General features: G+C 30.5%; 1 protein-coding gene and 1 long non-coding RNA gene across 2 annotated transcripts in view; one reads left to right on the forward strand and one right to left on the reverse strand.

Annotated features, from left to right (window-relative positions):
- The window catches only part of LOC107452260 (Iroquois homeobox protein 6a), a 78,371-nt gene extending 73,218 nt beyond the window's left edge, over positions 1-5,153 (forward strand). The window contains exon 6 of the mRNA XM_016068621.3: positions 4,365-5,153. Coding sequence (XP_015924107.1) covers positions 4,365-5,044 — 680 coding nt within the window. The 3' untranslated portion in view covers positions 5,045-5,153. The remainder of the gene's footprint in view (positions 1-4,364) is intronic.
- LOC139425934 (uncharacterized) overlaps positions 1-20,935 on the reverse strand; it is a 79,333-nt gene that overhangs the window by 52,026 nt on the left and 6,372 nt on the right. The window lies entirely within an intron of this gene.

Below are 20,935 nucleotides of genomic sequence, written 5' to 3' on the forward strand. Positions count from 1 at the left end.
AAACATTTAAAAATCCAATGTAATTCTGATATTTAGCAATATTATGAGATGAGAGTTGTTATATTCATTAAAGTTTCTATACAAAATGAAAATGTTTTGGAGTCAACATATTTTCCTCTTTTTTTGTTATTTTAGGATATAAAACATATGTGTCAAACTTTAATTAACGTAGAACAAGAATTGCACTGTTTTATATATTTTTTAAATGACTCATTATAATTTTAAAGAGTAAAACATTGTTTTGGTTTAATATTTTTACTTTATTTAAGTCATGTCATAAGGCATTTTTAACGCATTTATCGCATTTTTAAGGGCATTTTTCGCACTTTTTAAGGGCATTTTTTGAACTTTTTAAGGGCATTAGTTGAGACTTTTTGGGTCATCAAAATCCGGGCTCTAATGATCACCATCAATCGACATCTTACATTATGCGTTCATGGATTTAGATATGCCAACACACTTCCATCATTCCATGATGGAAAATGCTTCCTTAATACTATGATGGTTAACCATCAAGAGAAGTTTGATCCTCATGAAACAACAATCCATGATGGTTCCAACTATACATTTTCGCGATAATTCATTGAAAATTCCTGTTGGTTCTCAGGAATATACCATCAAAACAATTAGGCTTTTCAATAAATTAAACCATCATAAATCAGTCCGAATTCCTACATTGGGATGATGGTGGTTCATAATCGTTCCACTATTTGATTCCTAAGAAACTATGATAGAAATTTCTGATGGTTAAGCGTAAACAAACCATCAAAACAAGTTGCTATTCTAATATTAGACCATCATAAATCAGCCCGAAATCGTAGATTGGAATGATGGTTACTTATGTTGGTTACCATCAAAGAATATAATGATTTATAATGGAATTGGTGATGGTTAAAATCAAGATAATGTTGGTTCATCAATGGAAAACCATCAAAAATTTTGACTTGAGCATGTATCTAAATAATAAATGAAATTAAAATGAAAACAATAAAGTAGAAGTGTTTTTCAATAAATACTTCGAGATTCACATTCTAATTTGAAATATTTATGTTTTTTTTTTTTTAATTCAAGTGTAATAGCATTTATTTGCATTTGCTTTTTTTTAAAATATTGAAAACTGTATTGCACCAATAAACACATGATTTTATCTTTCACAGAAGTGAATAAATAATTTAATTCCCACTCTACATTAAATGTTATCTTTATTTAATCGTCCCGCAGTGGACTGTTCGTAAAAACACGGTTCCCAGTAGAACACCGAAATCAAGCATCATTGGCTGCGGTCAGTAAGCGAGATGGTTACTACTTTGATCAGCCTGCGTAGGGACCGAGGGTGCGCTGTATCGGTCCTCGTTAAACTGTTCCACCGTAAAGTGCTCGACTTCGCACGTAGGTCGTCGGGCAACCGAAGCAGGGGAGCCATCCCCTCTGCAGAGGATCAAAATTGTGATGGCATGTCTTCGGATCATTCTGATGTTTCCCAGACAGTCGCCAGTAGCCAATTGTGCAGCCCTAGTTCGACGTAAATAAAGTACCTACCTATCTTCATTAATCTCTCACATGATGGAGGAAAAAAACTAATATCAAATAGTATCTTCTCGCATACTCACTAAAATACAATGAAACCGCGCAATCTGAAAATATCGAAATAAGTAAAACAATAATCACAATGACCGGTAGTAATACGAGACTATTACAAGTACACACAAATAACTACAAAAAGGTACAAATAATGGTCTTTCCAAGCTACTTAAATTAGAATTGTTCCACGTCTTCTATCTTTTGAAGGAGATCTGGAAAACTATCAGTACACTGTGTTTTCATTTTTTTTTCATTTAGCTATTTATTAAGGTTGCTCTATATTCTCTATATTCTTTAAATAAAGAATCGTCAGTTCGGTATCCCGTATGGTTGGTGCTTTCTACACTAGGGAGCTCTACAAGCTCTTTAGTGCCTGTACTCCCCGGATACTCTTTCCGGTGCATTTTGAAGCCATTTGGCTCACAACGTTTTGAGACTCTTGAGTATTTCTTGTATATAGTTTGTCTACGGTAAGAACTCCCCCTCCTCCTCAAATTCTGAGGCCGTCTGCTGCTATGGAAACAACAATAGCACATTTCAGGGAGGGTTGTTTCCCTTCACTCTAGGGCTAATACCGAAAAAAAATATTCCCTTTCCCTCGTCGACCCGAGCCAAAACCTGTCCTAAACAGCGACCCTACAGCCCTACTATAGTTATACCTCATTATCATTGTCTCCGCCAAGGGTCCGGTCGAACGACTAGGGGAGTTCTTACTTTAGACAAACTATACCTGTATTTGCCACCGGATTTATTATTTGTGTTTAAAAAAGGAATCGTCGTTTGAAGACTTTTTTGAGACATAGGAATCGTCATGTGAAAAATAAGGAAAAGAATCATTATAAAACACTTCTTGCCTTGTCAGCAATATACTTCGAAATTTAAACCTAAACGATAATTTGTAAAACTTATTAATCTCGCTGCTCTAACAATATGCTAACGCCAGCGTATGATGGTGTACGGCTTGCAACAAGAACATTAATAAACAAGTTCTTGTTTTCCAGTGGTACCATCTTTGGCCAAGAATTCGACTTCTGCCACACCCATAAGTCACACCCATTTATAGGGCGGACTCATTCATAAGTCCATTCATTCATCCACAGTCCGTAATTTTGACCTGAACCAGAGAACAATCAATCTCTAATTCAGTACCCCCAGAAGTAAAATTTGAAATGGGAGCGTGGAGGACTTTGTGAAGTGACAGATTTAACGTGCACCAGTCACCATTTACTGCACGTGAAGTCTTCGGCTGGCTGGATTCGAACTCCCGTTCTCACAAACGCCAGTTTGGCGCCCTACAAACCAGGCTACCCCGGCTCTTTTAATTCATTAAAATATTAATACACCATCTCTGCTATCTCTGAAACAAATATTTTCTGAAACTACGGAAAACCCGATATTGAATTCTTATTGAAGCTGCTCTAATTACCAAAATACCAATACTAGATGCTACAAAAATTAGAGAAGCGTCATCTGAGCTTGGCGATTTTTTATGGTTCCCCTTAACGAATTTTCCATTAACCTTTTCCTCATTAGCTTTGCGTTTTATCACGTAGTTTATTTTTATTTCAATTACTGCATATTATCAATATTAAATATTAATTATATATATTAATATTATATATTAATTATATATATTAATATCATGTATTAATTATATATTAATTAAGTATTGGCATCATTAAAAATATGATGAATAATAATGTCCCCAAAGCCAATAAGTTTCTTTTTCCTATTAACTTTGCTTTTTATTTAGCAGCTCATTTTTGTATTTCAATTGATACACATTATCAACGTAATTAAGCATCATTGTCGTCAATGATATGGCAATTTTTAGGGCCTAATATATAAATACCTTCACTCCATTAATTTTGCCTTTTAGTACATAACTTTTTCTTTTGTTTCGATATACATATATTACCTAAATTAATTCAGAATCTTTGACGAAAATAAATAAATGGCGATTTTTTGCAATTCTTTTAAGCGATTTAGTACCATTTTTCCATTCATTTTACCTTTGAATACATTACTAATTTTCTTCCAACTATTGTTTATTTTAAACTATTTACTTTATAGAAACACATTTTAGGAGATTTACTACTAAACACGTGATATCAGATAACTGTTGAAATAATAATTTAGTGAAGTAGTTCACGAATGTTACCACGCTAATGCTGAATTCATCTAACATAGCAAATAAAAAATAATTAAATATTAAAGTACGTACAATAAATTTTTACGTATTTTTTTAAAAAATCAAATAGAGCTATAAACTAGCAAATATCATTGATTATATCTTTAAAATATTTGAAAAATTGAATCGTCTATAGTTAATTTTAAAACAACGGCTAACGTTTAACTAATCAAAAAATTCCATTTCGTATTTTGCTGATCCCGCTGAAACGGTTCATCGTATAATGTTCTGAAGTAGACAGCTTACTTTAAAGCTCAATTTTTTTTCTCACACGAGTGGAGTAAGCAGCAAATATATTTTTCAAAAAAAATCTAAAATACTTTTAATTCTTTTTTATTTGTAATAAAACTTTAGCTATGATTTTGTAGGAAAGTATTTTTCAAATGAAATTCTAAAATATAGCGCGCTACGTCGATGCTTTGAAAAAATGAATGCTTTGAAATCATTAGCATATTAACAAACATGACGATGGAATTTAAACCACATTGTCCTTCTAACTACAAATTTTATCTAATGATTTAATCACGTTTAATCCAAGAAAAATTATTACTTTTATTTTATTTAATCTGAAGAACATTATTTTTATTTTTAGATTTTTTGAAGCAAGAGCCAGAAACATTCCACAGCAAAGAACCTTTCCCTGCCGATTATTCCACATCTCCCCCCATCCAATCATGTGCTCTGGAATGTTATCGAACTCAAAGTCTTTCATCAGAAGATTCCATCACATCAGAACATTCTAGCCCAGTTAGGACATCCTGCTACCCGGGATTCCAGCAGGCCAAAAAACCTAGTGCAAAAGACGTTTCCCCTAGGTTTTCGGAAACCTTCGATTCCAACAGCAGACCAAAAATTTGGTCGCTTGCAAGAACTGCCACATCCAATAGTCCCCCAGCCAATCGCCGGAATCCGATGGATTTCTGTTTAGAAAATGTCCACAAAGCAGAGTGTTCCGTGAACTCGACTGTGTCCTCTTTTACAGATTTCATGCCAGACAGTGAGTTGTGTTGCAATAAAAAAGTGAATCACCCGGTGAATGATATAAAGTGTGCCTCAGAAAGAGGATCGTGCATGATGGACAACCCCCCTTCTTACGCAATGGACTTTCCCTGTTTAGAGTATGACAACAAATCAAAAGTTTACGAAGCGGATTGTGACACAAGAACGGAATTTTTCGATTCGAACGGATTCAATAGAACACTTCAAAAGTGCTGTCAAGAGGTTCTCGAACATTCCGCCTCGTTAAAAACGAATGTTAAACATAGTGAATAATACTTGACTTTTCTTTGGTTTCTCCTTCCAGACATTTTTCGATGAATTAGACGACAATTTAACTTGACAAAATTTATCTCTGCAGTTGTAAATAAATGAGAAAGATTGAGTTCTGTTCTTTTCCTCTTTGCATTTCTTTTTCGTTGTTCTTTTCTCTAGGATTTACTACGAAGAGACAACTCCCCAGATAGCAAAATAAGGTTTATTTTTCACTCAGCAAAAACTTTTCAATGTAAACCTAAAAAGGTTTTTTATGTGGTTTACGTGTAAACCTTCTAACCTTAAAACTAGATCTGTGACAATCTGCTCTATTCCACGCACATTACCCTAATCCAAAACCTTGGAAAATAAACCTGTATATAAAAACCTTACATCGAGGTTGTCTCAGAATAAAAATAACCTTAAATCTAGGTAATTATAAGGTGTCTTTTCGCAACGTCATGTATCTGATGAAATGTTAATAGACCCATCGCTAGTGTGACGTCAGCTAAAACGTCATTTTGGACCTAAATGACCATTTTACCTAAGTGACAATACTTTTTAAAAAATCTTTAAAAAATAATTTTTAATCCTTTTAGGATGAAAGGTTTGAAACTGCAATATTTTTGCTTTATTGAAAAAAGGTTTTTAGAGTAAACCTTTTCGTGACAGTAAAAAGAAAATTCCGAAACAAGGTTGCCGTAAGGTTACATACTTTCTGGGTTACAACCGTTCTTGAATTTGAATTTTAACCAGATTTAAAATTATGAACCCATATTAATGTGAAAAAGAAAAGACCAAATTTTTATCACAGTTGATGTCTTGGTTTGCCCCTTCCTACAAAGCTTCTTTGCTCCTTTTCGATTCGAATGGATTCAATAGAACACTTCAAAAGTACTGTCAAGAGGTCGTAGAACATACCGACTGGTTAAAAAACAAATGTTAAGCATACCGAATAATTGATTTTCCTTTGGTTTCTCCCTTCAAATATTTTCAAGAAATGGATGGTGTTTTCAATATAAATGTAAACAACGACAATCTTCAGATCTTGGCTTACTCTACTTCCGGTTAGAAAGTATACTACGCCTTATTCTGAGAGGAGATATTTTCAAACAGATAATTTTTTTTTAATGAAAGAAATGAATTATATAATTGCTGAGCTCAAATCTGCTGTATTTCATAAAATATTAATGATATTAAGTAATTCTGCTGAGTTTGAAGTGAAAATTTGTTTTGGTTTTTTAGAGATGTATTGTTAAAAAAGACATGGTTGCTAGATTTTGAGAGAACTCGCTTTTTTGGCAGTTCTGATTTGGCCTCATTATTACTCTTTGTTCTTGGTTCAAACCGTGCACCATCATACGTTAAGCATATTGTTCGAACAGCGAGATTAAGTTCATTTTACAAATTATCATTTAGGCCTAAATTTCCAAGTTGGTATAGTGTTGATAAGGTTAGAAGTGCTTTATAACGATTCCTTTTTCAAATGACAATTCTTACGCCTTGCAATGACAGGTCTTCAAATGACGAGTCTTATAACGATTCCTCTTTTAAACACAAATAATGTTTACAAATACACGTATATACAAGAAATACAGCTCAAGAGAGTCTCAAAACACAATGATCACGCTGTGAGCTAAATATCTTCAAAACACACCAATAACAGTAATCCGGAAGTATAGGCAATCAAGAGCCAGCAGCGCTCCCTAGTGAAGAAAACACTATCCATTGGAACACAATTTAACTTTATCTCTGAAGTTGTAAATAAATGAGAAAGATTGAATTCTGTTCTTTAATCTTGCATCTCATTTTCATTGTTCTTTTCTCTAGCATTTACTTTCAACCATTCGTGAATTTGAATTTCTACTGGCTTTAAAATTAGAAACTCATGTTAATGTGAAGAAGAAAAGATCAAATTTTATCACAGTTTTTTTCTTATTTTGCCCCTTCCTACCAAGACGACTTTTACCAACAGTAGAATCTCTTTATAACGAAATCCCTTTATAACAAAATCCAATTTTCCAGAAAATTCGCGATAGAAATATTTTTATTAAGATGAGATTAAAGTGTTATTTAAGTAAATATTTTTAAGAGTGGTGTGATAAATTAAAAAATATGTAATTTGATTTCTAATTAAGAACAACATAATTAAAATTTATTAATATCATTCATTTTCATTATATATATAAAATGTTCAAAAGTGCTCAATACTAATCAGTAATTCAGGGAATAATAGGATTTTTATTTGAATTAAAAATTATCGCAGGAAGGAATGATATCCAAAAAAATAGAGGCAAAAATGCTTTTAATTATAACTTTCATAAAATGTGAAGAAAACCAAAAAGATAAAGTTTCCTTTTTTTCCCCTTGCATTAGAAAGGAAAACAAATTAAAATTCAATTTTTTGTGAATTAAATCAATATAATTTTGCAAAATACCAACATTTGTATCATTAAGAGCTGATCAAAATGTAATCGCATACTTTCAATCATGATTAAAAGCAATTATCATTGTTCTAATAGTGCTTATAAGCAATCATAATTCTATATGATTGAAAGCATGATTCCAGATAGCATTGAAGAGTGCTTACAAATTTCAATGATCTACAAATATGATTACATTTATTTACAATTGTAATTACAATTAGTTGTAATTATAAGCAATTCATCATTTGTCACTCAACTCTGATAGTGTTCAAGCCTAAAAATCACTTATCTTATTTGAACAAATTTTAGCGAAATAGCGATTACTGAAATCGACGAATGTTGCAAAATAACTTTTGACGAAATTGACAGTTTTTCTCTTACTAATATGTTATCTTAATAATGTAGACTATCATACTTAGGAAGGCAAGATACAAAAACGTTAATTCATCAACATAATCTTCTTTTAACTAACAAAGCAAAAAATATATTGGAATGATGTAGATTTTCCTATTTAGAAGAGAAAAACATAAAAGCGTTCTTTCTCAGAATTAATATGGTCTTCTTTTAATGCACAAGGCAAAAAATATGTTGAAATGATGAAGATTAATTTGTTTTTAATTCATTTTACAATATTGTAAAGTAGATAAGATATTCATTTACTTAAAATTGTTGTTCTTTCCTTTCCTAAGTGCAAATTTTACTAAAAACGTTAAAATGGAGAAATTGTTGCTTATAAACTCCATATATATTATCTTCTAGATGTGGGGTTACATATCTATATATAACCCCATACTTATATATCTATATATATAACCCCACATCTTCCCGTAATATTAACTTATAATTTTAAATTTCGGTCATACATTATATTGTTATATACTTTACAATCATATCAAATAAAATAATTATAAACAAAGTAGGGGGCCGATAATATGCACAATATGTGAGTAGGTAAGTATATATTTCTAAGTGCATATAATAGTGCTAAAATGGGGGAAATTATAGCTCATATTCTGTATATTTATAGGACCCCATATCTCCCTTAAGTATTAACCTGTAATTTTCAAACTCGGTCGAATATTTTATATAACATTCTATACTACCATACGAATGGAAGTAATTACAGACAAATAAGGTGGCCCACAATGTGGCACAGTATGGTAAACCGCAGAAATTAGTTATAAAGATCGTTATAAATACGACGGCAAGATATGACCGGTAGGTTAAAGTTATATGAAGCCGAAAACTGCTAGTTCCGAGAGGGGCTCGAACCCCAGGTGTTTAAAAATTATATTTAAAAAAAATAATATGTAAGACTGATATTGATTATTACATTTAAACTGCAGTAAAAATTACATTTAAAAAAATATTTCTTTTATTTATTTTACAATATTTTAACGTAAATAAAATATTTCTTTACTTAGAATCATTATTTTTTCCTTTTCTAAGTGCGTAAATTACTAAGAGGGTTAAATTTTAGAAATTATTGCCTATATATGGCCCAATATATCCCCTTACTAGTTATTACTCATATACTGTATATATACGGCACATATGTCTCCTTAATATTAGCCTATTCTTTTAAAGCTCGGTAGGACATTATATTATAACATAATACATTACCATAAAAAAGGAAATGATTATAGACAAATTAGGGGCCCGCCCACCATGTGGCACAAGGAGAGTATGTATGAGTATATTTCTAAATGTGTGAAATAGAGTTAACATGGCGAAATTAATGCTCATATACTGCATATACATGGCCCCATATCTACCCTTAATATTAATCTATCATTTTCAAGCTCTATCAGGTAATATATTATATATATACTATACTACCATACCAATGGAATTATTTATAGACCTTTGTCATCTGCAAAACTTTGTATCCTAAATTTTATTGTAAAAATTATCTAAAGCAAGCTACTATGTATTATGTATTATGCAATTTCATTTCAATAAATACCAGCTGATCAGGCTCGCTCCCGGGGTTGTGGCGAGCTGGACTGGTAGCCTATACGGGTAAGGGTTTTGCAAACCTAGTATTTTAGATTTTGAATAAAGAGTCCTGTTCTTTATATCAAATCAATAATAGCGATCTACCTACAGGTGAGAAACGTGTTCTGAACCAAAATAATTCTGTGAAAATCGACAACAAGCTTTCATTTTTTATTTAAAAAATAAAATTATTTTCTTTTTCCTTGGATGTTTTTTTTTTCCCTCAGCCTTTTCCTTTTAAAATCAGAGTCAATACAGAAGCGGCATTTCTTCTCCCCCATACCATTAGATAACCACCGGTAAAGCGAAGCGTTTAAATTGAATCAGACAGGTCCAACTATTTAATGGGTATATTGACTTGAGCTCGGGCGTGATTTGAACGCAAATGCGGCATGCAGGGCTCGAAAAACAGCCCGTCCGCCCGTCCTCGGTGGTCAAAAATTCCCCGCGGACAACGAATTTCTTGAATCCGACGTCCGCGCGGACGGCCATTTTCCCGTTAATGTTCGTGATACATTTTCAATTTTTGTTATCTTACAAGAGTCTATCGCCTCACTTCTAAAATGACCCTCTAATCTAGAAATACAGCAACATACTGAGCATGGTGGAATTGATGTTTTCTCTGAGTACTGCAGCGGTTGAAATAGGCTTTTCAGCAATGAACTTACAAAAAAAAAAAAAAAAAAAAAANTTGTTAACCATATTCAAAAAAAAAAAAAAAAAAAAAGCAATATGTACTGGTCTTAAATAAGAAGCGTTAAACGCAACTATGAACATCTACCTCAATGGAAAACCCCTTTCAGATTTCTGTGCAAAAACCTCTGTAAATCATTGGCTTGATTGTGGAACTGGCAAACGTTATATTTGATTCATTTAAAAAACGCAGTACCCTCGGATAAATTGACATTCCAGATAACTTGACCTTTGTCATTTTATTATTTCACAAAAGAAATAAATAATTTCATAAAAGAAATACTAGGTTACTATAAGTAACTAATATTTCTTTTGTTACTGTATAATGTAATCCTAGTAGTATTTGTAATCCTTAGTGACTACTAACTCATTGTGCAATTTATATAAATGCTTGCAATAAATAAGAGTAAATAATATTTTTATTTATTTAGAAGTTACCGGTTAGTTTCAAAGGAGGACGGGTACATTGTTGGTCAAGCCGTCCTCGGGGACGGGTAAAATTTCTGAGTTTTTTCGAACTCTGACGGCATGGCAAGTCCCCCCTATTTCCCCTACTCTCTTATATGCTACTCTACGCCATCATCGCCAAGAACACTCTCTGGTTGGCGTTGATTCCATAAAAGTAAAGGGAGTACTAGGTACGTCTGGAGGAATGGAAAAGGTCCCCTTGCCGTCAGGCTAACCGTGGGAGGTTATCGTAGTCTTCCTCTCCATGTAACGCAAATGCGGGATAGTTTTATCTAAAAGTCCTCCACGAAGGAATTTCTCCCAATACTTGATCCAGGTATTTCCTTGTCTTCTGGATTGGGTTCAAAATTACAAGGCTACGTAGTTGAACATTAGTAGTCGTAAACCCACAAATTGGGTCAGCTGTTCAACGGCGGTTATTAAATAAAATAAAATAATACTTGCTTTTTCAACAAGGGAAAAAGCGTTATCGTTTTCCAGCCATTATTCAGTACGATTTCTCAATAAATGAGAAGCAAAAGCGCCACCTTTAAGTTCCCAATGACGTCAAATTGACCTTCTTCCATTGTTCGATCGATAAACATGCGAGAGGAGAATGGAATTTGTTTCACTGCTCACAGTGCAGTGCCAGGGGGGTCGTGGAGTAACATACGCGTATAATGGTTACCACCTCAATGTGTGATGACGCACTTGACACTTGAAAGATGAACACCACTTTAACAAACGCGATGTGATCTTCATCCCTTGAAGAGAAAAAGTTCTTTTGTTACCCCCCTCAACCGAAGTAAAATAAAGAAATCATGGAATGTATAAATAGTTGAGTGGTAAAAATATAACTAAGCACGCCGGTATTTCCGGATAGTAGATAAGGAAGGCCATCTTAATAACGGACTTTTTTGACATTATTGATAAATGCGGGAAGATTTTATTCAAGGAGTGCGTTAAATCCGAGGTCTACATATAAATTTAAATATTGTGCCACATTGTGAGCCCTCTTTATTTGTCTATAATTGTTTCCTTTGGTATAATTATATATTATTTTATAATAAAATACCAGACCGTGTTTAATTTTTATAGGTTAATTTTAAGGGGAGATATGGAGTCATTTATATGTATAAAATATATTTTGCATACATATGGATATTATGTATGGAGCTTTTAATATGCCATGCATATGTATATGGATATTATATATGGAGTCATTAATATATACCTGCGCAACAATTTCTCTAATACAACGTTATTATGCGCACTTATTAATATATATGTTACGGCGAAACACCGAAATCTGGAGAATGTCGACATTCACGTAGTCGCTTGGTGTATGTCCGGCTAAATACCCTTATTTCTGACTCTCACCGGTGAATGTCAACAATCACATAGTCGGCTTTGGTGAATGTCCGAAATATTTGTTATATCCAATTTTATATTAATTTATTCGTTAATATTATTATATTTATTTCATATATTTATTCTATATTTTAATACTCACTGACGATAGATTAGAAGAAACATCAGTGTTTGGAGTATCGGGCAAATATATACCGGGCAATGGTACTTGACCTTAAAAAAACATCAGTGTAGTAAAAAAACATCAGTGTATCCCAAAATTAATTAATACTAATTTTTATATACTAATTATAAATATTTATTTTATTTTATACCTATTCAAAAATTATGTAAATTAAAAGAATTAATTATTAATAAACATTTAATATTATTAAATAATATACGTTACTAAATAGTATAATATTCTTTAGTTTATATTAATTAAATATATGAAATCAATAGCTTTTATTTTTAATAAATGTTAGACTTTTTGAATATATGAGGCTTTCTTAAATCATTTATTAACTCATATGAATATACGCAACAAACATAATATTCCTTTCCTTTGTTTAAATAAAAATTATTATTAATTATAAATTTAATTAAATTAATAATTACTAGTTTTATTGATTTAATTAAATATATTAGTTAATATTGAATAATATCAATAGTAACAATACTTAAATTTTCTATATTAAATATATTTATATAAAACACAAAATTAAATTTAATTTAATTCGTTCATTCCCACATAGATGGCGTCATCAGATTAAATAATTGTGTATGATAACTACAGCACGCAAAAAAATATGAATACCCTGAATAACTTTTAATCTAATGATTGGAATTTTATGTACTGAATCTTAATGGTTGGGGGGCTTCACCTTAAATATGCTATTAAATTGGTGCAAAAGATATTTTAAATTACGAAATCAAACACGAAAACGTTCTTTCTCTGAATAAATATAACTTTTTTCGGATGACTAATTCGGATTCTTGATCCTCCAAATATAAGAGAGGGGAATTGTAATCTGGAATATAGGGTTCAGATAGTTTCGTCCGGAGAGCGATCGTAAATTTAGATGTTTTGAAAGTTAGAAAGCTTAATTTTAATCTTAATTTTTTTAATTTTGCTTTATTTCGAGAACTTATTAAGAAATTCAAGAAATATTTTGCTCCAATAATGAAAGTTATTTATAAAAAGATAACTGCATGAAAGAAAACAATTTTTAATAAATATTTATTCTTTTATTTAATAATAGTCAGAAAAATTCTAATTGTAAGGCTTACAAACTTTTTGCGTCATTTTAAAGTATCTAGTTTAAAATGGCAAAATACAAAATTCAAACAAAATCGGTCGAATAGTTTCTAAGTTTTTAATTTTTTTTTTTCCTCCAGAAATATTTAACAGATTTTGTTCTAATTTTGTATTTAGCACCTTAAAACAAAATTTTTTAAAACGATGTAAAAATTTGCTTACCTTACAATTCAAAACTTTTTCGACTATTATTAAATAATTATTAATTATTTTTTTACATGGCATTATCTTTGGATAAACAAATCCATAAATGCATTCAAAAACTTTTCGATTTGCTTAAAAATTTTGCATTATGAAATACGCTAAAAGTGCAATTAACACGTTGCGTAAAAAAATTCGACTTCCTTTGCTGATTTGACTTTCCGGACCTTATTTTCCAATCTGCGGCTCCCTCCCCCCAACTCGTCTCATATTTTGAAGGTCAAGAATTCAAATCCGTCAGGAAAAAAAGGTAACATTTATTCAGAGGAAGTATTTTTTTGCGTCTAATTTCAAAACTTATAAATCATGTGTAATAAATATCGTCTGCACAATAAAAACTTATAAATATCGTCTGCATTATAAATAAAGTTATGAATAAATATCGTTTGCACTAATTTATTAGCATATTAAAGGTTAGACCCCCGAATTATTAAGATAAAGTCCCGGTAAGAAAATTTCTATCATTAAATCAAAAGTTATTAAGAATGCTTTTTTATTGTGTAAGTTTTCATGAAAGGAATACTTGAAAATAGTGTCGGTCAGTAAACACTCTCTCCACACAAAATCTTTTATTCTGAATTCATTTCTCTCTTATTCGTGAGTGTCGCCGCTGTTTTAAGCTTAACTTTGCATTTTGTTTTGGTGCGTAAAACATTTAGAAACTTAAAATTTCGCAGGATTGTAGAAAAATGAACGAAGAATTAAAAAGAATGAATTAAAAAGAATTAACATTCCGTGATTGATCCGAGGATGTTCAACTGTTAAACTTGAGGTAAAACATTCCATGCCGGACGCATTACAAACCACTGGAATACCATTATTTAAAAAATTTTATGCGAGTGCAATTTTTTTTTTCTTTTGAAGTTACAATTTGTTTGAAAGTTATTGCAATTGTAGAGAATTGTAGAGAAATCTCTCTCTCCCTCTTTATCTCGAGATCTTCATTTTACAAGCTCGAGGTTGATTTATGTAGACATAAATGTTTACATTTATATTGAAATTTTTTAAAATTAAAATGCATACTACAAGAAAGATAAATGCTGTTTCTTTATTTGAATTTTTATAAGTCTCGAAAAACTAAGTCTTATTTATTTCTTTTTATAAAGTCACACAATCAGTATCCTTTATAGCAGTGGTTTCCAACTGGCGGCCCCCGGGCCGCCAGTTGGAAACCACTGCTTTTTTTTGTGACCCGCGAACTAAAATATATCAGTTGTCATTTTTTGGAGGACAATTTTCTTAAAAAATCTGTATGGGTTAAAACTACTTTTCTCGTTAATAAAAACCTAATTTCTTCGTTTCTGTGAAATTTATCATACCAAGAAAAAAAATTTCTCAGGTTTTGCATCCAAGAAAATATTTATTCCAATACAAAAATTATCGTGTATGTTGCTCCTTTTTATTTCATTTTTTTTGTATTTTGTGAATATAATTTAGCATGTGTGTATCAGAAATTTTCTCGAAGATATTCTCCGATTTAACTTTTTGAAACCACTCATTTTGGACGAAATTATTTACACACACATTTGTAAATTTTCAATTTAAAATGTAAATATCTATTATCTGGTGGTTGCAGCAGACAAACCTCAATTTTGTCATTGAACATTTCGTGTACTACTATGTAAGTTTATATACCAACCTTTTAAAGTTTTATATCTAAGAATTAGATATCTATTGCACATTAATAATTAATACATGGGTGCATATTAAAGTTATTGTAGCCCGAATTTTTTAATATGCAATTAAACATTTTTAAAAATCTACTTCTTATTTTAATTTGTAATTCAATACTTTTGTTTTGTACAACTTGGTAAAAATCTGACAGTAATGTTCCTTCAAACATAAAAGAGTCCTACATAAAATGTTTATTTGATTTGTGTTTTCAATTGTGGCCCCCGCCCTCGTGTAAGTTGGAAACCCCTGCTTTATAGCTTTTTTCTTCTTTTTTTAAAAGTGCAGATTTTTAAAATTCAGATTGACATATGGGGGAAAAGTTTTTTGATGGGCAAAAAGTTTCTAAAATAATTTTATATTTTGTAAACTACATGTTCTTTATTTTTGCGAGAAATATCGACTCTTAAGGAATAAAAAAATCAAAGAAGCCTTTTTTGCTTTCACCGATCTTTACCGACAAAGTGTTGAAGAAAGATATTCATTTTTTCTCCTCTCTAGATATGATTTCTAAAAATGAGTTTTGAGCGAGTATTTTGAACTGCAACCGATAAAACGAGAATGAAACTTGTGTAAATCCTAATGAAGGATTCGTTCGCAGAAGACTGTCTCGGTCTGTGAAAGAAAGGGAAGTGGACGATTCTTTAACAATTCGTGGTCATTTCTTTTTATTCGACTTTTCCTTCTGTGGATACAGCAGAAGAGACTTGTGTTCTACTAATGTATTTTCCGTGTCCGACTCCGACTCGGGAACACGTGTCCCCTCCTCCTCTCTTCCAGTCGACCGCTTGATTTGCGACAAGATTTTCCACTAAAACACATCTCACTCTCCATTGATCGGGGAGCACTCACCCCCACCCCCTACCAGCACATCTTCTTTCTTTCTTCTACTTCTTCTTCCTTCCTTTTTCTTTTAAAGAATAAGCTCAATTCTGATTATTACCTGTATTATCTTTTTTAAAAAACGGACAACGTAAAGCTGGTTTTCCGAAGACTTCTTTTTTGCAAACACTGTGCTCCTTTCATAGCTGTGAGGTTTTGCAACAGTTATCCAAGACTGTTAGGTAGTCAAGTTAAGTTAAGCCTATCTTTAGCCAGCGCCCTCTATGCTGATTCTGAAAATAGCACAAAATGTCACTGGGAAGAAAAGTCAGTTTCGTGAAAATAAAAAGCGTTCGTGATCTCAATTCCTTAATATTTAAAAAGTAATTGGTTGACTGAGAAACATTTGTTTTTTTTTTTAATTGAGAATAAGTGAATAAATTCTCTTCTTGATGGAGAAATCACGCCAAATTGGCAACTTAAAAATGCAATAATTAATTTTTTTTTTTTTTTAAATATTTAAACTATTTGTCTGTTTTAAAGCACAGATAGAAAAAATTTTTAAATTATAGCTCTGCTTCGAATTGACATTCCTTAAACTGCAGATTTTGTTTATTCTCCTTGGCAAAAGAATTTCGAAAATATCTTTAGAGTACTAAAACGAAACTCTGTATGAATTTAAGTTATTCATTGAATATTAACGTTGGTTGCAATATTTTTTAAAAAATATTAAACATTTGTCAAACTGTTTTACTCGTATATTATACGACATCAAGTGTCACATATAAGGCATTTTCTGCTGATAGGCCATGCCCGCTTTTTGGCTAGACAGAAAGAAAAAAAAATTCTTAACATTAAAACTTAGAAAAGAAAAAATTGGAGTTTTGATGTGTAGGTCGCAGTACATTTTAACCCATATTGAATGGCTTTTAATTTCAGTTTTGCAAAAGACAGTTTGAGGTAATTACACTAGAAATCAAAATAAGGAGAATTTTTAGATTGGATCGTTCATCTCCGGAGCAGATTTTAATAAGACTAGGTTCAAGATAATACAAAATAAATAACCATTCAATTCAGTACCCGCTTTATAAGGAGAATTTTTAGATTGGATCGCTCATCTCCTAGAGCAAATTTTAATAAGACTTGGTTCAAGATAATACGTAATAAATAACCATTCAATTCAGTACCCACTTTATAAGGATAATTTTTTGATTGGATTGCTCATCTCCAGAACAGATTTTAATAAGATATTGTTCAAGATAATACAAAGTAAATAACCATTCAATTCAGTACCGGCTTTAAGCATGGGCACACTAGGGCAGTGCATAGGGGTCTTGAGAATCTTCATCATAATCATCATAGTTGGCCAGATAGCCCAGTGTGGGGCAATGCCTTCCTCTGAAGATTTCTCCATAATGACTTTTGAATTATCTTTGATCTCCAATTCTTTTCATTAATTACAAGAAAATTGAGCTCCAGCTAGAGATTCTTACTTTTTTAAAAATTGTATTTAAAAAAAAAGCTAAAAATAAACAACATTACCTTATATATTTTTTAAAATAAATATATTCTATTGTATAAAATATGCATTTTTTTCAACAAATAGTGATTGATTACTATACAAACACCAATAATTTGAATAGTTTATCACCAAGAAAACTTAAAAAGACAACCGAAAAAGACGAACAGAAAAATAAAAATAAAAAATTTAAAAAAATAGGTTTCTTAATTATGCATCTAAAACTTTCATTCAAAAATGATAATATTGAAAAAGTTTCTGTTCTTCATATTAAGTTTTTTTATTACCCTCTTATATTGAACCCAACTCAGAAAACAAGTCTGCCAAGTAGGCGCAATTTATTTTTTATTGAAATATTTTAAGTTAGAATTTTTAGATATACAATTTCATCGCTTTTGGTATTGCCATAGAAGTTATTTGCGATTCTTTATGTTACAAATCCGTGTTAGTAGTTAAATACTAAGGAAATATTTACAATAGTTTTAATTAAAGAAATTTTCAATTACGAAATAGTCCCACTCGTTTTTTTTTCCCGTATTGCATATTACATTGTGTATGCAAATGAATTATGAAAAAGTTATTCGAAGAAACTTTTTTTTCACGTGTCGCATAGATAAATTAAAAACTTTTTGAAGAAGAATAGATCGCATTCATTAGGATAATCTAAAATATTATTTGAATAAAGCCAAATAACGTCAGTTTAATAATAACAAATGACTTTAACTGAGTATCTTTAGAATAACTTAGCCGATATTTAATAAAGAATCTCAAAACAGAGAAGAAAAAAAACATTGTGCTACTGCTTTTTTTTTTGTTCACTAATTAATAATAATGGTTCTGTAATTTACCATTTTGTTAAGCAAAAAATTTAAAAGGTCAAATGTCAAACAACAGTTTAAGAAATAACTAAAAAGTTTTTCTTGTTCAAGAATTGATATACAATTTTTAACAGAAATTTTAGAATTGTGTTTGGAAATTTTAATTTACTAAAATATGACATATTTAAATAAAAAATTTATCCATTTTATTACGGTTTTATAGATATGAGAGCAAAAATATCTTTTTGCATTGTTTTATTTAAAAGAAAATTTTCGCATCTGCTGTACCGTTTGGCGTTGTTATTTAGATTCACAAGGTGAACAGAAAAATAAAGGAAAAAAATGAAAATATGTTTCTTAATTATGCATTTGAAGTTATCAGAAACTTTAACATAATTTCGAAAATTATTTTATTGAAAAAGATTCCATTCTTACAAATTTCTCACAGAAAATTATACATGAATAAGTACATACAGTAATATGATTTATTTATTATGTACCATTCTCATTTATAACTGGTCAATTTTTTTTCACTTTTATTAAAGGAAAAACTGCAGGATTTTACTAAAAAATAATTTTTTTAATTTTTTTAACTACGAAGTATATTTTTATATTAAATAATTTAAAAATATTACGAGGTAGGTAAAAAAATTAATAAAATAAGGCGATAATTATACTAAACATATAATGCCAAAAATACATTAAAATTTGGAGAGAAAAAAATTTTTCACGATTTATTTCGCAATAAGTTGAGCAAGAAAGTAATTTATTTAATCGATTTATTGTATGAAACAATAAATTTGTGTGAGAAAATATTATTTCTGTGAAATATATTAATAAAATATCGCGGTTACAAAAAGTCATAAAATATCTGTATAAAAATTATCCTTGAAATCACAAGTCTAATTTAATCACAGTATTCAACACATTCTATTCGAACGTTCGAATGGCTTTCACCAGCAAATTGTTAGGTGAAAGACATAAAATGAAGATCACAGTCCGTTAGCCAAATCCGTTCGAAAACGCGAGGCTGGTTTTCCCTAGGTGTAGAAACGTGACGTCAAAATGACGTCATTTTTCTATCGAAGGCGAGAGGTTACAGGTTTTCCCTTGGTGTAAAAAAGACTTCAAAATGACGTCATTTTTCATTGCTATCAAGGATATGTCTAGGGATAAGGATATCTAGTCTTTGAGAGATCAGCATCTTCATTTTCCCTCCTAACTATCTGATGTCTTTCACCTAACAGTTTGCTGGTGAAAGCGATTCGAACATTCGAATAGAATGTGTTTAAATCTGTGATTAAATTAGATTTCTGATTTCAAAGATAATTTTTACCCAGATATTTTATAACTTTTCTTATAAACATTTGCCAAGATATTTTATGAATGCATTTCCAAGAAATTTATTCTTTCTTATAAAAAATTTATTAAATAAATGTAGTTTCTTGCACAACTTATTTTGAAATAAAACTTGAAAATTTATCTGTTCCAAATCTTTGTGTCTTTTCGGTCATAAGTATAAGTACTTAGTGTAATTATCGCCTAATTTTTATAAAATTTTATATACCTACGTTTTAATACTTTAAAAATATTTAGTAAAAAAAATGTTTTGTATTAAAAAAAGAAGGAAAAAAAACTGCTTTTTAGCAAAATTTTGCAATTTTTCCTTTAAAAAAATGGTGAATTTTAAATAAGATTAGTACATAATAAATAAATTCGAATACTATAATAACTATATTGTATGTAATATAAATAACTATAATAAAAATCACTATAATTTGTATACATATTTCTCATCCACTGTACATTTTTTACAATTTTCTGTAACAAATTTGAAAGTACGGAAGCTTTAGCGATCGCAACTCTTGAATACGCCCTCTAGCGGGGTGGATATTTTCAGACAACAATTTATTAAGTTTTCATTTAGTCCTACTAGAATCATTGGTAGAGTAAGACGTTTTTTTTTTTCAGCAGCAAATAAAAAGCAAAATTTCCCAAACAAAAAGGCTGAAGAACTTGAAGCAACGAACATTGGTAAATCATTCTGAAACACTTGCAACCGAAAAGTTTCAATTTCGTGATCGCATACTTTTACAGATGTGTGTATTACGGTAAAATACATTTTTTGTCCTCAATTCATTATAAGTTAAAGTGAAGTTATTTTAGTGCACTCTTTGCTTTCTTCATTCCAATGAATAAATATTATTTCAGAAGTGTAGAGCTGTAATAGTTGTAGAATAACCTTCTTCTTTATAGAATAATAAATATTTCTATACCCATGTAATTCGGAAAATAATAATAAAGAATCATCTGAATTATTTGAAATGCTATCATCTGCGTTGATTATTAATACATTTTTGCCGTTTTCTTGTTAAGTATTTCTTAATTTTGAATAATTATTTTCATCTGGAATTCAGCTATTCTGTTTTTAAGTCACATATTGAAATTCATATCGTGATCTTACATTTATAAAATTTTATTGTGTGGTATGTCATCTCAAAATAATGAAGGGATAATCTATGCATATATTATTTGAGAATAAAAATTTCAAACGAAAAACATTTCATTTTGGAATTCTTCGGATTTATAAAGTAGGTAAGTGTTATGACTTTTATAATAAATTTTTATGTATATATATATATGATATAC

The sequence above is a fragment of the Parasteatoda tepidariorum genome, chromosome 6, assembly GCF_043381705.1.
Source record: "Parasteatoda tepidariorum isolate YZ-2023 chromosome 6, CAS_Ptep_4.0, whole genome shotgun sequence".
Lineage (NCBI taxonomy): Eukaryota > Metazoa > Arthropoda > Arachnida > Araneae > Theridiidae > Parasteatoda > Parasteatoda tepidariorum.